This window comes from Symsagittifera roscoffensis, chromosome 8 (assembly GCF_963678635.1).
Source record: "Symsagittifera roscoffensis chromosome 8, txSymRosc1.1, whole genome shotgun sequence".
NCBI lineage: Eukaryota > Metazoa > Xenacoelomorpha > Acoela > Convolutidae > Symsagittifera > Symsagittifera roscoffensis.
In genome coordinates this window covers 30,348,374-30,366,972 of record NC_087069.1, presented here as the reverse complement: position 1 = coordinate 30,366,972, position 18,599 = coordinate 30,348,374, and the positions used below count along the sequence as shown (strand labels likewise).

The 18,599-nt window shown below is 36.9% G+C and overlaps 3 protein-coding genes across 3 annotated transcripts in view; 2 read left to right on the top strand and 1 right to left on the bottom strand.

Moving 5' to 3' along the window:
- The window catches only part of LOC134853265 (tumor protein p63-regulated gene 1-like protein), a 429,513-nt gene that overhangs the window by 326,039 nt on the left and 84,875 nt on the right, over positions 1–18,599 (top strand). The gene's annotated exons all lie outside the window — the stretch shown is intronic.
- Positions 1–18,599, bottom strand: part of LOC134853548 (tumor protein p63-regulated gene 1-like protein) — a 454,277-nt gene that overhangs the window by 371,492 nt on the left and 64,186 nt on the right. The window lies entirely within an intron of this gene.
- Positions 1–18,599, top strand: part of LOC134853267 (dynein regulatory complex protein 9-like) — a 244,120-nt gene that overhangs the window by 224,716 nt on the left and 805 nt on the right. The window contains exons 2-4 of the mRNA XM_063869242.1: positions 15,047–15,192; positions 15,683–15,888; positions 17,888–17,984. Of these exons, the coding sequence (XP_063725312.1) occupies positions 15,090–15,192; positions 15,683–15,888; positions 17,888–17,984 (406 nt within the window). The 5' untranslated portion in view covers positions 15,047–15,089. The remainder of the gene's footprint in view (positions 1–15,046; positions 15,193–15,682; positions 15,889–17,887; positions 17,985–18,599) is intronic.

Genomic DNA, 18,599 nt, shown 5'->3' with positions numbered 1-18,599 from the left:
TGAGTAATTTTTCAATGCTAGTGCACTTTCAGACTCTTGGAAATTATTATTACATCAAATTGTGGTTTGAACGTTTTTAACATATTTTAATTTCAATTTTTTTTTTCTGATTCTTCTGGTTCCTTTGTGAGTTCGGCTTGTTCTAGCTTATCTACTAAAGTTTTGACAGTCCATGTCGCGTTCTCAGATTGATGATGGATGTGTTGCTAACCTTTTTGCAGTTTTTCAAAGTGTTACAAAAAATATTAAGATTTTAGTCAATTTCTTGTTTTTATAATCTTGTGTATTAAGAGAATAAACTTTTCGTACCTGAGTTTCAATTCTTACTGCGTGTTATTTTGTTGTTTTATTTGGAAGTCTGGGAACTTCGTTGCATAAAACTCTTTGATGTTGTTCATCGCTTTCAGAGTCAAATATTTTTGAGATTTTTTGTGTGAATAGTTTCCAGTAAGTTATAATTTCTATAGGTAAAACTGAAAACCATTTTTGAGCTGCGCCGACAAGTGTGTTTTGAGTTAATGATGTACACCTATACAAATTTTGATGGAGTCATGTGTTTTTGGTTGCGTGAACCTTTTTGGTTCTGTATTAGGGTTATTGTGTTAAATTCAATATGGTTAATTAGTTGATTCCAACTAGAGAGTCTTAGTGGTTTCCGAAGGTATGAGTTTTTTATTCTACGTTTAACGTTCATAGATGATGATATTGTAGATTCTGAATCGGAAAAATATTTTTGGTCGTTTATTGGCTTATTTTTAATTTCAATTAAATCTCGAAGGTTTTTGAAGCTCTTGTTTTGTAGTTGACTTAGATTCCAAAACTGCATTTTTTTATTTTGAAAACAAATCTGTTTAATAATTTGTTTTTGCTTGGTGATTATTGCCTTCAACCTGATATATCCTTTTTTGTCTCTGTGGTGTAATTGCAAGATCGTGTCTTTCATTTTGAAATAATCAATTATGGAGTATTTTTTGTTTGTTTGTTTCCTAGATTATCTCTTGACATAAATGTCCGAGTGACGGTTGCGAAATCCACTGGCTATGTTTTATATTTCCTAAACTGATAGCTCTTACAATTTTGTCAGATTATCCTAATCTTGGGCCATATGTTGTCGAGTGTAAACGGGTTGGAGAGAGAGTATATCATTTCGTTAGAATGATTTTGTACTTTGTCGGTGTCTAATTTTTTGGAAAGAAAAATGTACCTAATCTTACTTAGGGTTGTGATTTGTAATCAAGGGATGGAGAATAGTGAATCAATCCACAAGCTCCAAGTATTATAGAAACACAAGTAAATTGTTAGGTTTTATTTTACATCCTAATAAATTTATGATGTGTTCAAGCCTGGGTCAACTAAGAGGAGGGGCTCTAGTGAGGGATGAGTAACCGACCGAAGTTCTTCACTGTCCATCTTAATTAGATTGGTTAGTTGTTCAAAAATTTCTATTTGTCTTGGGTCGTTGGTAAAGGTTGGAGAGTGAATCGACGTTCAAGGTCGTTAGACTTTATTTTAATAGGCGGTGAGGAGTCTAAAATTGTTCTGATTGATCCAAGGAAGCCTTGATGATCAAATTTTTTTTAAATGATTTAAAGTTTAAAATTAAAATTGAAAATATAGATCCAAGGATAGCCTTGATCATCTGGTTTGAAGAACTTTTAGATTTTCACCAAAAAAAAAACGAAAGACTTGACAGTATTCAAGTTTAAAATTTAAATTTGAAGAAGGATTATAAATTTAAAATGAAGTTTATTTAAAAAATAGGGGTTTAATTGACATCAGTTTTTAAATGATTATGGTTATGTTTCAGATTGAGGGACAAGAAAGCTTGATTGTGCGAGGATGATGATGTGAGTCCTTGTAAAGCAACGAATTTGTTTAGAATTCAAAAGTAACTTTAAATAATTTGTTAATTAATTTTCGTAATTTTGTATTTTTTATTAAATAAGTTTTCCTTTTACAATTTTTTAAAGTTACTGCAGATTTAATGAGAAGAACGACACTTGTATTTGTTCATCAGTCGTTATTATAATTTATAATACGGTTATACATCATTAAGAGGGAGAGGTGTTTTGCTTGGGTGGGGTGTGAATCTTGTTGCTCCATGTAATTTTTATTTCATGTTAGTGAACTAAAATCAACGGCATTGAGAATTTTCTCAAGGAATAACCGTTGTAGTCTTCGTCGTTTCACGTTATATGGACTCGGTCTGTTTTTTGGGTTTTGACCGTTATTGCTGTATCATTTGAAGCAACCGATTAAATTTATTGAAACTCAATAGGTTTCCTACTCTCTAACATTTTGTGGTGTATTTTCCATCCTAATTCTAATGAATTTGCTAAATCTAAATTTGTTGAGGTCTTCTTTGAGACTCTTGGTCGCACCAGATTAATTAAAGTCCGGTATGGTTCACTCATAGAGTAATTTCAGAAAAGGTACATCGTCTGTTCGTCACGCTATCTTATTTTCGGGGGATAGATTCGTGGAACTTCTTAGTCAAATACCAATCTTATATCTCCTAGTCTCAATAGATCTACTCTATACTGGTGTTTGCGAGTTAGGTATCAGGAACTAATTTGACATCAGGAACTAATTTGGCAAACTGATATTCAATTTGTTCTGTTTCTGAAACTATGAGTAGTTTCAGCGTTACAAATAATTGTAAGTGTTAGTTATGGATCATGATTGGTTAGTTAGAGATATTTTTTCAGAGATAGTTCTATCAATAATATTATTGGATATAAATTGGTTCCGGTCGCTATTTCATTTCCTTTCTTTCCCTTTCGCCAATTCAAAGTCGATTTTATCACTATACCCGTCCCAAGAGCCATTGTAGTAAATCGGCTTTGATGGCAAAATAAAGTTAACCATAACTAATTAACATTCAGATTAGAACTCACTTACATTATAAGCTTTCACGATACTTTTGCATCGGTTGGACGCAACCGTTTTGAATCTCTAATCCCAGTTTACTAAGAAAAAAAATACGGGCTTCAAGCTGTGAGTTTCTTTTCTTGAGAATGGGGCGTGGGGTTTCAAAAGCGACGATCGGATAAATTAGTTTTGATAATTTTCTTAAATATTTTCCTATTGAAAATATGTTTAAAAGGTATTGATGGATTTTTTGCACTTCGAAATCAACCAAGATTGTGTTTTGTGCTGTGTATATACTCTCTATAAGCAGTATCGGGTCTAGAAGTTCGATTTATGCTTCGACTTTTTGAACCAAAAACTGGCTTGTTTCGGTTTTGTACTTGAGCTAAAATTGCTTCTCTACCGTTGATTTCCAAAGTCGAAACATAAGTTGAGCAGCTCGACCCGAGGAGAGAATACTGAGTTTTGTGTTGTATAGATACTGTAGCAAGAGTAGGGTGCCTGGGACGAGGGAGGGGGACAGGGTAAAAATGTGTAGGGAGTTGGACAGTGTGCTGGTGGTGTTAATTAAGACTGCGAGGGAGTTAGAGATGGGCAACAGACACTTCCTCTCCACACTCGCCCAACAGGAGGAGGACAAACAACACGAGCTCAAGTCATCTCTATCAAGGTACACTTTCCACTGAGTATGGGGGCAACTTTTTCCCCCCTCAGGGATTCGACTCCCTGCCGACCCAAAGGTTCCCCCTTTGTACGATTTTAAACTATCCATTTATGGTGACGGACCATAAAAAATTTCTAAAGGCGTCTTTGGCGCCAATATATACTAATTTTAAAGTGGACGCGCGCCAAAAAAAAAACGCAATTTTTTGGTCAAAATTTTCCAAAAAGTGCCTAAAAACGCCTTTTAGCCTTTTTTCAAAAATTTGCCTGCGGGGCAGAAAGTTTGGTCAAAGTAGGGTCTTTATAGTGATTTGGAAGACCTCAGAAAATCAATTTGGTCGACCTAAAAAAGTCGACAAAAAAGCCCCCCCCCCCCCCCCCTCGAGAAGTTGTTAGATCCGCGCCTGATTACAATTACAATCATTGAGTAAAGGTTTCCGAATTACTCAATAACTTAACAAAGTTAAAGAAAAGGGCAACAGCAGTGCAATATAGCTTTCTACCTTGAAAGTTTTTCTCATTTTAAAAGTAAGCGATTACAATACTTTACCAGCTATTTGTTGAAAACTTGATTGCCACAAAAAGAACTTTTCAATGGTTTGACAGTGAATATGGAAAATTGATCCTCTTAAAATTTGGGCCTGAGTGGCGACACATCTTGTCCGAATTGTCAAATTGCAAAAAAATTTGAAAATTTGTAAGAAAATAGGCATACATTTTCTTATCTAATGTTTGTTGAGCTTTTTTCAATTGGTATCCAAAAAAAAATGGCTCAATTCACGGGAATAGACTGTAACGCTAGCTCAGTTTTTTTTCAAACACTCAATCGCATCAGTTTTTTTAAATCCTTTGCTATATCATTAATCTCCGATGTGATTTTAATTTCTGATAACACGTATGAAGCCGTCTAGAAGAATTACAAAAATTTTTGAATAATATTTTTCGAACTATCTTTTTTATACAAAAAAAAATCCGAATAATTTAGGTAGATTAGAAATATAAACATTTTTAAAGCTTGCGAATTTTAACTATTTTGAAATGTCTTACTTGCTTCCAGTTTTTCAGAATCGTTTGAGTAATACTTATTTTTGTAGAGCAACAAAAAAGGATAAATTGTTTTAAAAAAAGAAAATTTTCAAGCACTCGTAGTTCCGGCAAAGGTAGTTACATTACCAACTGTGCCATTTAACGATGTGGTGCAGTACCAAATCTGTGCACACTAATACTCATTACTCATTTCAGTCAATTTAATCAATTTGGAGTTCAAGGTCGTTGCCTACCTATCACACCGCTGTTAAGTTACAGCTTAATTTTCTATTCACTCTTTGTAAACTTATGTAAGATTTAAGTCGATATGAATTGTTTCGTCATGAAACTATTTATATACTTATCTACATATCTATATCTACAAGTTGAATTAAGTTTTGGTCTTAATTTTGTTTGAGTCTTCTGAGATTCAACATGGCGTAGCCAGCAGTTCCGAATTCGGACAACTCGACTGACCTTATTACTATACCGTATTCTGGCACAAGCCGTAGTCCGACCAGCCAAGCAGCTGTTAGTCATGGATCGGACATTCTAATCTGGCCATCACTTTGCGGGAGAGATGTGATCCTCGAGAATTGTTAAAACCGCCAGGAGAAGTTCATGACGATCCCGCACCAAAGCTGGAAGCTGTCAGCACGAGTGAGAATGCAAGTTTGTTGAAATCAATGAAGAGAGAAGGGCAAATGGTCCCAGGATTGCACCACGTAGTTTCTTTCTACAGACAGATCAACGCATCAAGTCCAGACTTTTCTTTTCTCTGGGTTCCGAAGGCAGGAAACTTTTTCTTCAAAGCCATCCACATCAGACATTAGTGCTATTAACTTCAAAGAGTCTTATGTTAACTGTGTTCTACTATTCAAGTAGAAGAAGAACTATATCAAACATCTACAAATCTACAACGCAGTTCACTCTGATTGCGAGTGTCTGAAAGTTTTTTTGCTTACGTCTAACGGGTCAGGAAGCCCCGTGTGGTTAAACAGTAACACAAGAGAAACAGGTTGAGAGGGATGTTTTTGTTGCTAAAATGCGCTTTGAAGACATCCAACGTGAGTTGTGTATTCAACCCGGAAACACACTAGAAGAAACACTGCAGTCTGCTCTGCTACAGGCAAAAGGTGCCCAGACGGCCACCAGTTCACAAAAGCAACTGAGAAGCTCGACAATAGCGGGCAGCGCGTCCCATCAGGGGTCAAGTTCCGCTCAAAACTTTCGGATTAGGTAATAGCCTACCTACTTAGATCAGATTGAGAAACTCTCGGTCAAGTTTAACCGAGCCCAGTCAAACTCTAGTCAAAAATTTTTGAAAATTTGTAAGTAATTAGGCATACATTTTTTTATCCAATGGTTGTTGAGCTTATTTCAATTATTATCCAAAAAAATGGCCCAACTCACGGGAAAAGACTGTAACGCTAGCTCAGTTTTTTTTTCAAACACTCAATCGCTTCAGTTTTTATAAATCCTTTGCTATATCAGTAATCTCCGATGTGATTTTAATTTCTGATAACACGTATCAAACCGTCTAGAAGAATTACAAAAAATTATGAATAATATTTTTCGAACTATCTTTTTATATTAAAAAAACCGAATAAGTTAGGTAGATTAGATTTAGAAACATAAACATTTTTGAAGCTTGCAAATTTTAACTATTTTCTATTTTGGAATGTTTTAGTGGCTTCCAGTTTTTCAGAATCATTTGAGCAATACTTGTTTTTGTAGAGCAACAAAAAGGATAAATTGTTTTAAAAAATGAAATTTTCAAGCACTCGTAGTTCCGGCAAAGGTAGTTACATCTGTGCCATTTAACGATGTGGTGCAGTACCAAATCTGTGCTCACTAATACTCATTACACCTTTCAGTCAATTTAATCAATTTGGAGCTCAAAGCTGTTGTCTACCTATCACAACGCGGTTAAGTTAAAGCAAAACTGTCTATTCACTCTTTGTAAATTTATGTAAAATTTAAGTCGATATAAAACGTTTCGTCATGAAATTATTAATATACTTATCTACATATCTATATCTACAAGATGAATTAAGTCTTGGTCTTAATTTTATTTGAGTCTTCTGAGATTCAACTTCCGTAGCCAGCAGTTCCAAATTCGGACGACTCGACTGACTTTATTACTATACCGTATTCTGGCACAAGCCGTCGTCCGACCACCCAAGCAGCTGTTAGTCATGGATCTGACATTTTAATCTCGCCATCACATTGCGGGAGAGATGTGATCCTCGAGAATTGTTAAAACCGCCAGGAGTAGTTCATGACGATCCCGCACCAAAGCTGGACGCTGTCAGCACAAGTGAGAATGCAGGTTCGTTGAAATCATTGAAGAGAGAAGAGCAGGATTGCACCTCGTGTTTTCTTTCTTCAGACAGATCAACGCATCAAGTCCAGACTTTGCTTTTCTCTGGGTTCCGAAGGCAGGAAACTTTTTCTTCAAAGCTATCCACATCAGACATTAGTGCTATTAAGTACAAAGAGTCTTATGTTAACTGTGTTCTACTTTTCAAGAAGAAGAGGTATTATATCAAACGTCTACAAATCTACAACGCAGTTCACTCTGATTGTGAGTGTCTGAAAGCTTTTTCTTTTGTCTAACGGGTCAGGAAGCCCTGTGTGGTTGGACAGTAGCACAAGAGAAACAGGTTGAGAGGGATATTTTTGTTGCTAAAATGCGCTTTGAAGACATCCAACGTGAATTGTGTAATCAACCCGGAAATACACCAGAAGAAACTCTGCAGTCTGCTCTGCTACATGCGAAAGCTGCCCAGATGGCCACCAGTTCACAAAAGCAACTGAGTGGCTCGACAGTAGAGGGCAGCCCGTCCCATCAAGGGTCAAATTCCGCTCAAAACTTTCGGATTAGGCAAGAACCTACCTACTCAGTTCAGATTGAGAAACTCTCGGTCAAGTTCAACCGAGCACAGCAAAACTCTAGTCAACCCAGAGAGGTGATCAACACTAAAGACGTAACCCATGCTATCTTTGCGGGTATAAAGTCACAGCAAATTGTAAACAAGGTTGTCCAGCTTGGATTGTACCATGTAGAAATTGCAGAAAAAAGGTCATTTTGCGAATTGTTGCAATTCCAAAATCATCGCTAATGTGGATGCTGAGTCAGATGAAACAACTGAGAAAGGTTGTAACTTTCTTACCTCTGGTAGGGAGTCGGAGTTTGCGGTTCTTAATGTCTAATGGATTTCCCGTCTTAAAAATCAAGTTCCTTCTATTACAGGCTCAGTGAAAAATTTGAAAGTAGTAAATGCGTCTACCCGTAAAACACGCTGAATACAAAAAAATCTTTCTGTGCTACCAAACTTTCTTTAAAGACACAGTTCGTACGGGCACTACAGTTTTTTTGTTTGTTTTTTGTGAATAAACGAACAGCGGAACACTTCGTTAAATCAGTGCCATCAGCTGTTGTACTACATGAGAAGGAATGTCCGATAGAATCGGAGTACATCGACTATAATCGGAAACGTATAGAAATTTTTGGCACGCTGATAGTTGACCTGTCATTTTTTGATTGGAGGTAAAATCAGCAAAACTCCTCGTTTTGGAGAACCACACCTGATGTCTGACTGGCTTAGACCTCCAAACTTTATTAGGGTCCGAACGACATAAGTGAGGCCTCCTAACCCGCTGGTGCGCATAATCTCTCAGTCGGAATCCAGTGAAGAACCATCAAGTATTTTCCACATTTATGTTGCCTCTTATTACAACTCAAGAAAAAAGGCCGTCGGGTTCAGGTTCATCTTCAGGAGAAGGTCGGAGAAAAGTTTCGAAAACTCATTCAGGAGTGACACATTGTAAGAAACAATAATTGTACTAGCGGAAATTTTATCTCACCGATTATCATGACTGCAAAGAAAGATAAAACAGTAAAGATGGCAATGGATGCAAAGCCCATGAATGTTCACATTCACAAAAATCAGTATTAAAAGCCGAATGTAATAGAATTGTTGGACTCTGCTGCCCAGATCAATACGTCGAATAAAAGTGGCGAAGCTTGGTTCGCGCCATTGTATCTAAAATACGCGTTAAATTTAATTCTATTGAGTGATGCAGTTGATGGTCTTTTAATTTCACTATTGTGTGTGGAGAATAGACGGGCACTTATCGTTTTAAGACGGGTTTTAGAGACTTACTGACGTGCTCGAAGAATTCGAAAAGGCGATAGATAAAACTCTTCGGGGTTTGTCGGGAGTTTTCAGTTTCTTGGACGACATTCTTATCGTCTCTAAGGTTTCAATGGTTGAGCATGATTGCCTAGTGGAGAAGGTTTTCATTAGGCTACAGGAGGAAGGTTAACCACGAACTTTAAGGCAACTCACCTCACTGATGGGTAACTTAAATCTTTTGAAGAAATTTTGCTCAATCTTCAAATCCAATCGAACCAACTCCGTCCATCGTTAAAGGCGAGTAACAAGAACAAGATCGTTTGGGGGAAATCTCATCAATCCGCATTCACGGACATTCTCAAACATTTCGATAAAAACGTACCACTGTGATCAGAATCGTGGAACCAAGATTAAATGTGAAGCCAGTCACAGCGGTTTGGGATTGGCTCTCAAACAAGAGTTAGAAGAAGAAATATGGGCACCGATAGCCTTTGCTTCCCAGTTTCTCAACGATCAAGAGAAGAAATACAGCTCAATTTATTAGAATTACTCGCCATCGTTTGTTCCTATGAGTATTTCCGAAATTAATTGTTGGGTAATCACGATTCGAGCTACAAAAGAATCGGCGTATTTTTCTAAGCGTTCCGGGGTGATGTGTAACCTTGTTGAAAACAAAATTCAGAGATCAATCACTCACGTTAATTCAATTTCTCTGCTTAATCAATGCTCTGGTTGACACGTATCACCCAATGCTATAAGAAGCAATCAGTAGATTTCGTTTTTGATTGGGGTAGTCGACCGCTGGGGAGCGGCGTTTCACATTTCATTCGTTTGACCGCAAAATTTCACAAATTCAGTCGCCACAAGAGGGCGGCTATTCGAGTGACAACTATTCTGACCAATCAGAACGCAGCCATACTTGCTTTAACTCATCGCAAGAGGGCGAAATAATTTATGCACATTCTATTGATCAATCCAGGTTCAGCTCACTTAATTGATTCATATATGCCATTTTCTCACCATGTTTCCGAAATCATATGCCATTCTGGATTTTTAGATTTGTACTGATCGCAGCTTTCTTTCTGCTGATGTTTTTCAACTACATCTCTTCTGCCTATTTAGTTACTTGTTCTGGTAACTTAGTCTATTGGGAAATGATGTTCATTATTATCATGTTTTTGGGACTCCCATGGACCAATCACGTGACGACAGCTTTGAGCGGCTGGTCAATCAATTTGTATCCCTGAACTGACCTTGGTTTTTGTCGGAAAAATCGAGGCAAAGGGCACGCTCAGGCGCAGTCCCCCGAAATGGAATTCGTCCGCTGAATGAGCAGAGGCACTGAAGGGTCAATATGCCCGCATCCTAGCTAAATTTCGTTCGTTTAGGTTACAAAAGTCTTGTCCAGCAAGTCGACCGCAAGACCAAATACTTAGTTTGGATATTCTCAAGTCATTAATTGTCGCTCCAGACCTGAAATCGCTGTCGGGTCTAGTGAGAATCCTTGAAGCGGACGTGTTGTCAGAGCTCACAGACGAAGATGTTAGCCTTCGTTTGGTGAAACGTCCTTTTTGATAACTTCATTCGGGGCTAATTTGGTAACGCGGTTTGTTCTCGATTTGATTGCGCTGACAAAAACTTGAAGCTTATCGATGTATGAGTAGGTCCATTTGTCCTCCAAATACTTATTATTCAAACCCTTTAGTGATCGAATGTTCCTCTCCGCGAAAGCTGATTTTTTTAAACTCTCTGTTGTATATGTTTCGATGCCCTTGGCCTCACCTGCATTTTCGAATGACTCCTTAAACTCTGTGCCTTTATCTATCCATTATTTTTTTTTGGCACTTTTGGTTTTAACATTTGTTTGAATGCCTCCGCAGTTGAGGTGTCATACTCTGATTTCAATGGTTTTGCACGTAGATAGCGGGATGATATTTAATTTTTTTGTTGTAATGTGCAAGTTTATCAACATACGTCAGGTCAATTGACAAATGTTCATTTTAAGGCGTGGTGTTTTGCGACGAACTGTTCGATATTTTGGATTCGCAGGCTCTGTATGTAAAAAATGTTTCACTTTACTTTGTGAAATTTTTGATTCCTTTTTTAGATTCTGTACACTGCCAAACAATGCTGGAACTTTACTTGGAAATTTAGCTTTCAATAGTTTTTCTTCAGCTAGTGTAATCTTGCCATTTTTTTGTTTTCGTCTTTGTCTTCTCTGTCGCTGCAGAATCTGAATCGTTATTGGGCGTTTCGTATGATTCGGAGTCTTCTTCTTCTGCTGCTCCTTCTTCTCGTTTGGTTTTTTGCGCTGCCCGTTCTCTTTCACTGTCTGCAACAGTTCTTCTGATTTTGCGTCGTTTATTGCTTTTTGAGCCGGAACTTGTTGACAGTTTCGTGGGAGAAAGGAGGGTTGTAGGTGTTGAGGGAGAATTTGTGGAACATCTGCTTCTTTGCTTCTGTTGAGCTCGTTCCGTTTTCGTTAACTGAACCGCGAATTTGGCATACTTGTTCATAACCAAGCGTTCATCAAGCTTGAGTTACCTCAAAATCAGCATAAAAGCAGGGTTGTGAAGTTTTTTAGTTTTTTGTTGTATATCATACAAAATAATTGATGCTTTAAGACCGGTTGGAACTTTATCACTGTACATTTTTTCATTATCTTTTTTTTTTTTACTCGCTCTGATTTTTTAATAACTTCAAGAACTTTTTTTCGCTCGCTTAAGTTTGTGTTCGTCCATGAGTTGTAATTGTAACAGGATATATTCAGTGGATAAATCCTCATTAAGTTCAGCATTGTTGTCCATCTCGTTTCCTTCATCATCACCATCATGATAATCATCATCTTCAGTAAGAAAGAGAGCTTATTTTTGTGGATTGTTGTCTGCTGGGGCTTTGATAATTGTTTCGGGTGTTGGTATAACTGAAGGATTAGTTGTTGTTGTTGCTTTTAGGGGTCTTAACGGATTCAAGTATGATAGTTGCGGTTTTTCATGTTTGATTGAATTGTCAAGCAAAATTTGCGCTGCATGGGGTTGTTCTCTAATATAAATATGCTTCGGAATCAAAAAAAACTCTTGTGCTGTCTTTTTATGCTCTCAAATACTTAAAGCAAAAATAAAGTATATGTCTGATTAGATAAAACCCTTGTTCACTCAATATAACAGCTAATTTTTGTTTCGAGACTCGTTTTTGGATTGATTAGAATCTTATATGTTCCTTCGAAATTTTTAAGATTTGGAATACTAACAGGCACAATACCGTTGACTATATTGAGCAAGTTCTTACAAACGACTGATATAACTTGAGTATTTGATGATTTTCTAATAAAGCTCCGTAGTTGACTTAGTTTCAATTGTACCATGTTCTGCAGAAGAGATATTTTTTTCGCGTTCATTTTGATGGGTGTCACTTCTGCCTTATCCAATGGTAAATAGAGAATTTACGGACCAGGTGGCATTATGTTTGAACTGTATCTGAGACAGTCTGATGTTCGGGGATCTAAATCTTATTATAGATATCCAAAGCTGTCCTTTGTAGCCAGTTCATACGATTGACGTAAAAGTTTAGGTGCATTAAGTTGTCTTCTTAGATTGTTCACCCTTAGATCAAAAAGTAGTAAAATTCACAATCGTCATAAAGTTCTCATCTCGAAGTTTGTTGAAATAGCAAAAAAAAAGATGCTCAAACTTGTAAACAGCTACTTTATTTGAAGGAGCTCTTACAAATAACGTGGTGCGTTTATATAAAACAGAAAAGTTGTCATTTTGTATATTTTCCAACACCTCGTGGACCTGCCGAATTTCAAGCCGATACCACTTACTCAGTCCTATATCTCGGTGGTAGATATTCAGATAGATCACTGGAAGTTTTTGATATTTTGAAAATTTATCAAAACAAAATCAAATCATTCGCACCACCCCTTTCTCAATCATCCTAAAGTCAAAATCGAATGAGTAATTAAATCGGTTTTCATAAGTAGCAATGGTTACATCAGTAGCCCTACCATTTTTCTGTTTTGTATAAACGCACCACGTTATTTGTAAGAGCTCATTCAAATAAAACAGCTGCTTACAACTTTGAGCATGTTTTTTTTGCTATTTCAACAAACTTCGAGAAGAGAACTTTATGACGATTGTGAATTTTACTACTTTTTGATCTGACACCAGTTGGAAAAACTGAGAAAGTTAAATTTTCTTGATCAAAATCCTCAGTGTGCCAATTTCCTATTAAACTCATTTTATCTTCTTTGATATTCAACATTTCAGTATCTGATGTTAAGAAAGAAGGTTGTTAGTGACGGCGGTGATTGAGAATGACCATGCATTTCAATTCTATTTCGTACGTTTAAAGTGACGGTAGAAAACTTTTCGAGAAAAACGAAAAAATTTCAAGATCCAAAAAATTAATTTCCGCCAGGGAACCAGCATTTTGCGACTGTTTGGTAAAATCCTAGTTGAGATGCCGAAAAAAAATTTTGGATCTCAAAATTAGGATCCCAGCACTTTTCGGTGATAGTGGGCAAAGCGCTGGGAAAATGCAAAATCCTTGCCCTTGGGTCCGAGGCGGACCCCTTTACTGGCGGACCTCTAATAATTGAGGGTCTTCAACTGTAATCCGCCGTGTGCCCTTAGGTGGGGGGTTCATTCCTAGGGGGGGTCAAAAAGGTCTCAAAAACTGAGTGAGGGGTCCTAAACTTTAGGACCCCTCACTTAGGTTTTGAGACCTTTTTGACCCCCCCCCCTCTTAGCAATGACCCCCTTAGGACACACGGCGGATTATAATACTACTGTCTATCAAAATTGTTTTTGCGTGGGACCACGCTATCATAGTTGTAACTTTGTTAAGAGATTTTATCTTGTTAATTATATTTTGTTAATAGGTGGCAAGCATTTAACCTTACTGCATACGTCGAAACCTCAAATCATACGTCGAAACCTCAAATCATACGTCGAAACCTCACGAAAAATTTAACAAATGAGGTTTGTCAAGGCGGTGGCAGTTTCCACAGTGGGCAGAATTTCAAAAATTAAGTTGTTATCGGACGAAAAGTTTTCTTGTCTTACATAATGTCTCATAACCGGTAAACTTTTTTCTTTTTGCTTTGATTTTTTTTTAAATTATTTTAGAATTGAGTACGCAATTTGTATATTCTGACGGAAAGGCTTGTAGCTTTAAGGGGTAATGAAATAATGTGATAAATCGGAAATATTTAGGAGGTGATAAACCGGAGTTTTGTTATAAGCAGGAGTTAATGTGTTAAAATTTTGTCAGTTCTCAGCTTGATTAGTCAACGTTAATTTGAGTTGCAGTGATTGTGCATCCGCGGGAAATAAAATTGATTGCTTTATGGCTGGCTTTTTTAGAATTCGCGCCGCCAAAGTCGTTCTTAAGTAGCGGCGCGGCTGAATAACTTTTCGTGAGTCGCGCCGCCAAAGTCGTTCTGAAGTAGCGGCGCGGCTAAATAACTTTTCGTAAGTCGCGCCGACAAAGTCTTTTTAAAACGTTACATAAGTCTTTTCCTAAATCGAGACGCTGAAATCGTTTTTTTTAAAGTCGCTTCACCAATCTTTTCATAACTCGCACTACGGCTCAAAGTCTTGTTAAATCGTGCCACTCGTCTTTTTGGTTGTCGCGCATCTCCAACTGATTTTCTTAGCATCGCGAATGAAGATCAATTTTTTTTGACAGCCGTGACATCCGATTTTGACAGGTGGCTTCAGATAACACTCGGGCTGCGCGACTCGTGATAAGAAGTGGGCTGCGCGAATTAAAATAAGACCTCGGCGGCGGGACTTATAGGAGAGGATTTTGACCGACCTCAAATTTTGCTCGAAAAGCGGCGCAACTTACAAAGTCTCTTCTTGAGTCGCATATCTTGACCCAAGAATCTTGCTTTGATCACATGAAAAATTTTAAAAATTTTTCAATGAAACGAAAAACAAAATTCCGACAGTTTTTTAAGTTGTTTTTTTTCCATAGGTTCTTTTTGTTACGACCCTATAAGGGGAGTGGGGAGGAAATATAATGATGTGTGGCTTCCTCGCTGGGTCTTAGGTGCCTCCAAAAATTCGTGGAAAAATAAGTGTGATATGATGTTGAAGCCCTATCGAATTTCGAGATTAAACAGAGTTCATAATTATTATGCCTAGACAATTTGGTTCAATTTTCCGACTGATTTTTTGTTTTTCAGGCTGATTTCTACACTGATAAGAATGAGTTTCATATCTAAATTGACTGCATTTTCTCCCATTTTGTTAAGGATATTTTCCGAACATCGTAATTGCTTTTCTGTGATTGGTAAATCCTGCGCTACTACATGCACAGCGACCAGCGTTTCTTTTTAGTTTTTAATTTGGTTCTAACAGGTATTATGAGACTCTTGAGATGATCCAGAAAGTGGAAGCGGAGTTAGCCAGAGCCCAGAAAAAGAAAGAGTCCAACTTGAGACAGCAGAGCTTAGACATAAAAGTATTGAATCGCTACATTGGTAAGCTCCTTCCTGGCAAACAAAAGAACAACACTCGTTTCCTTTCATTTTTGAGTCTCTAATATTAATTTTTGCTGACTTTTTAAAGATTTTAAGAGCGTTTATGCTACGAAGAACTGAATCTGGCTTCTATGAGCTTGATAAAGACGTACTAGCATTTTTGCGGGGAAGATGTTTTTCGAGCTACAATGAAAAAAATGAATCAGATAATTTATTGGGTAAAGAATTTCAACTGGCTAGTGACTCCGGCTTTCAATCAACAGTTTTGTGATTCGAGTCCAGCCCACGATCTTTGATTTTATGCTCATGCAAAATTTCCCAGCCGAGACAAATAACTCAAAAACTTACCTGTCTCCTCAACTAGGGGCAAATCAGACGTTTTCCGAAAAAGCTGTAAAGCTCCTGTTTGATTAATTTGCACTTTTGTGAGTGAACATTTTCATCTTTTAGCGAATCATTTCCTAAAACAAGTTGACATGTTTATTGTCAGGAGAGCAAGGGATGAATTTGTCGAAAGAGACAAGCTATGCAAAAAAGTCAGCTGAAGCTGCACTTAGCCGGATAGACAGAGAGTGGGGGAGGAGGATAGGGGAGGTAAAGAGGGAGTTGGGAGTGTGTAGGGAACATACACATCAAGAGGAGCAGTGTCGGAACAAGTCGGAGATCCACTTGAACGAGACACTCAGAAACACAAAGGTCAAAACCATTTGGTCTCTTTTTTGCTTGGTGTCTACTCAATGAGCCCAATTTTAGGCAAAAACGGGCTAAATGAGGCAATTTTTTTCTACTGGTCTAGAGTTTCTCGGTACATCTAGTAATTAAAAGGATGAAAAATCTTATCGAAGTTCGGGCCAAAGTTTTGCTTAGCAAAATACTTTAGGAAAAACAATTCAGAACAACCTATTTCCTTTCTGTTAACATATTTTTCGGAGATAAATTTCTTTAAATCTGTGCATTTATTCTTCGCATTTAATCTGTTTAACGAGCCATGCAAACTGATTTAGTTTTTTCAGAATGTCAAATTTTGATTATTTTGGAGCACATATATCTTGGGTTCAATCCAAAGAACGAGTTCAGAAAAGAAAAGCTCCTTTGCTTACGCGATCATGCCCAAAATTTTATGACGCAAAAATTATAGTAATCACTGCCAAACCTGGGTTTTTCGGTTTAATCGAAATTACAGGTTGGGGGAATTTTTTTTTGCATAAGCGTCTACGTGCAAACTTTTCGAAACAAAAAGCTATGGTTCTCGGAAATGTCAACTATCTGATTTATTGGCCGTTTTTTGAACTTTTCTCGATAACTATCCTGCTAAATCTGATATCATAAGTGTAATTGACACAACAGCTTATTCAGTGCTTACCTTCGTAATTTTCTGCGCCCAGTTTTTTTTTGAAAAAATTATGGGCTTCAAATGAATGAACAAATTGGAACTTCGAATTTGACACTTATTGAAATTTTTTGAAGTTTTTTAGCACAGCTTTGAATTTTCTTAAAAACTACCCTATCAAATCTGAAGTGAAACGTTTAATGGAAATAAGTGGTTGCACAAACTTTTCCTGCAAAAGCGGATATCTTTCATTTGTTTTAAGAGAAACGTTATGTCTTTGGGAAAACTCTAACATCTCAAATTTTCACTCTTCTCATTCAATTTAGTAGAGAAACAACTAAGATTTTGGGGAAAGTTCAAATTTTGAAAATACTGCATCAGTAGAACACATTCAAAAATATCAAACACGTAAATCCAGCTTAAACTGGGCCCTAGGTATCCTTTATCGAGTTATACAAAACTTTTGGTTCACATTTTTTTTTTAAATTCTTCTTCATATTTTTTATGATTTTTGTATCGCAAGTGGTACAAAATTCAGCTCCGCCTCTGCGTGAAAGTGTTTATTTTGATCAATAACCAGCTCTTAAGTACAGCCAATGCTAAGGATATTGACACAAACGATTATATTAAAAATAGCACTTTAGCTTCAAGGTATCATGGGTCTCTTGTCTAGAGGTAGGGAAGGAGACCCGCAACAAAATAAGTGGCTTCGAACCTGAACAGGATCGGCTGTTTTCAATGAAATTTTTCGTATAATTGTTCAAATGCGTCCGCTCTATAAATTTTAGGCATGTTAAATGGTAAATATATTTCACCTGTGATCATTTTTCGTAAAGTTATGGGGGTTTAAAAATGGCTGTTTCGGCTAACTTGAGAAAACTAACGCGCGATTTATTTTGCGCCATTGACGCGTAAGCGGAGATTCAATCAATCATAAAAATCGTTCCAAATTGATTGAAGAAGCTTATTTGCCATAATTGATTTGTTCATGTTATTTCTTACGTTATTAAAGCTCCATGGACTGCTCCATAAATTGAGGCATGTTAGTTGGTAAACTTCTTTTTTTTCAAATTGACTGGTTCAGCTAATGGCTCATAATTGGCTTGTGTCACTTAGCAATTAAGTAGACTGAAAGTTTTACTCATTCAGTTTTACCCAGTAGCGTTAGGGGTCACATTTTTGCTTGTGTATGCGAAGTGCGACTTCGCATCTGTGTAAAATTATCGATATATTTGACAACCAAGTGCGAAACAAATCGCGAAACAAAAAAAATGAAAAAAATGAAAAATTTGTCTTGATAAATTTAAAAAGAATTAGTTTTTACCCTCGTAATCGCACACGAAATCGTAAGACTGTCATTTTTAGGCAAAGAAACGGAGTTCATTAGCTGCATGTGATGCCGACATCAAGGAAATAGCCGGAAGAATTACCGAGCTAAACGCCAAAATCAAAGTGTGCAAGGGTAAGTTTATTAATATAAGTATGTTTATAAAATTATCTTACAGAGTATTTTTGAAATTTTGAATACCGATGGCATTACCGATACTTTAACAAAAAATACCGCTGGCTGATTCGCTGACAATTTGTGGAACATGGTTATCTCTTGTGGTATACAATCTTTATGATAAATATGACGATTAGTGGCTGTTTATTATAATTATTACGTAGAAGTTGAAGTTGGGTTATTTTCAACCTCAAAATTAAAAACACTTTAAACAGCCAGCATGTTATCCGCCATCGAATTTGGATCTAACTTAACCTTGAGCTGAAACCTCCCCCTAAGTGTGACAAATATGCGTTTATGAAGGTTACCCTCTTTCGATTAAGCATAGCTCAAGATTGTTAGTGAGTCATTTCTTATACCTTTGCAATTACCGTTGCTCGCATCCTTAAATTTTGACGGGTCGACCGCTCCAGTATGGCACATTTTCTGTCATAAACAACCACGAAAATGTGAAAAAAGTTATTAAAAAATTTTTAAAAAGTGCGTCTCTATATTTTCATTTTCCGACACAAAAAATTTTTTTCATCAATTTTTTCTCAATTTTATCAAAAAAAGAGGTCCAAGTTTGTACCG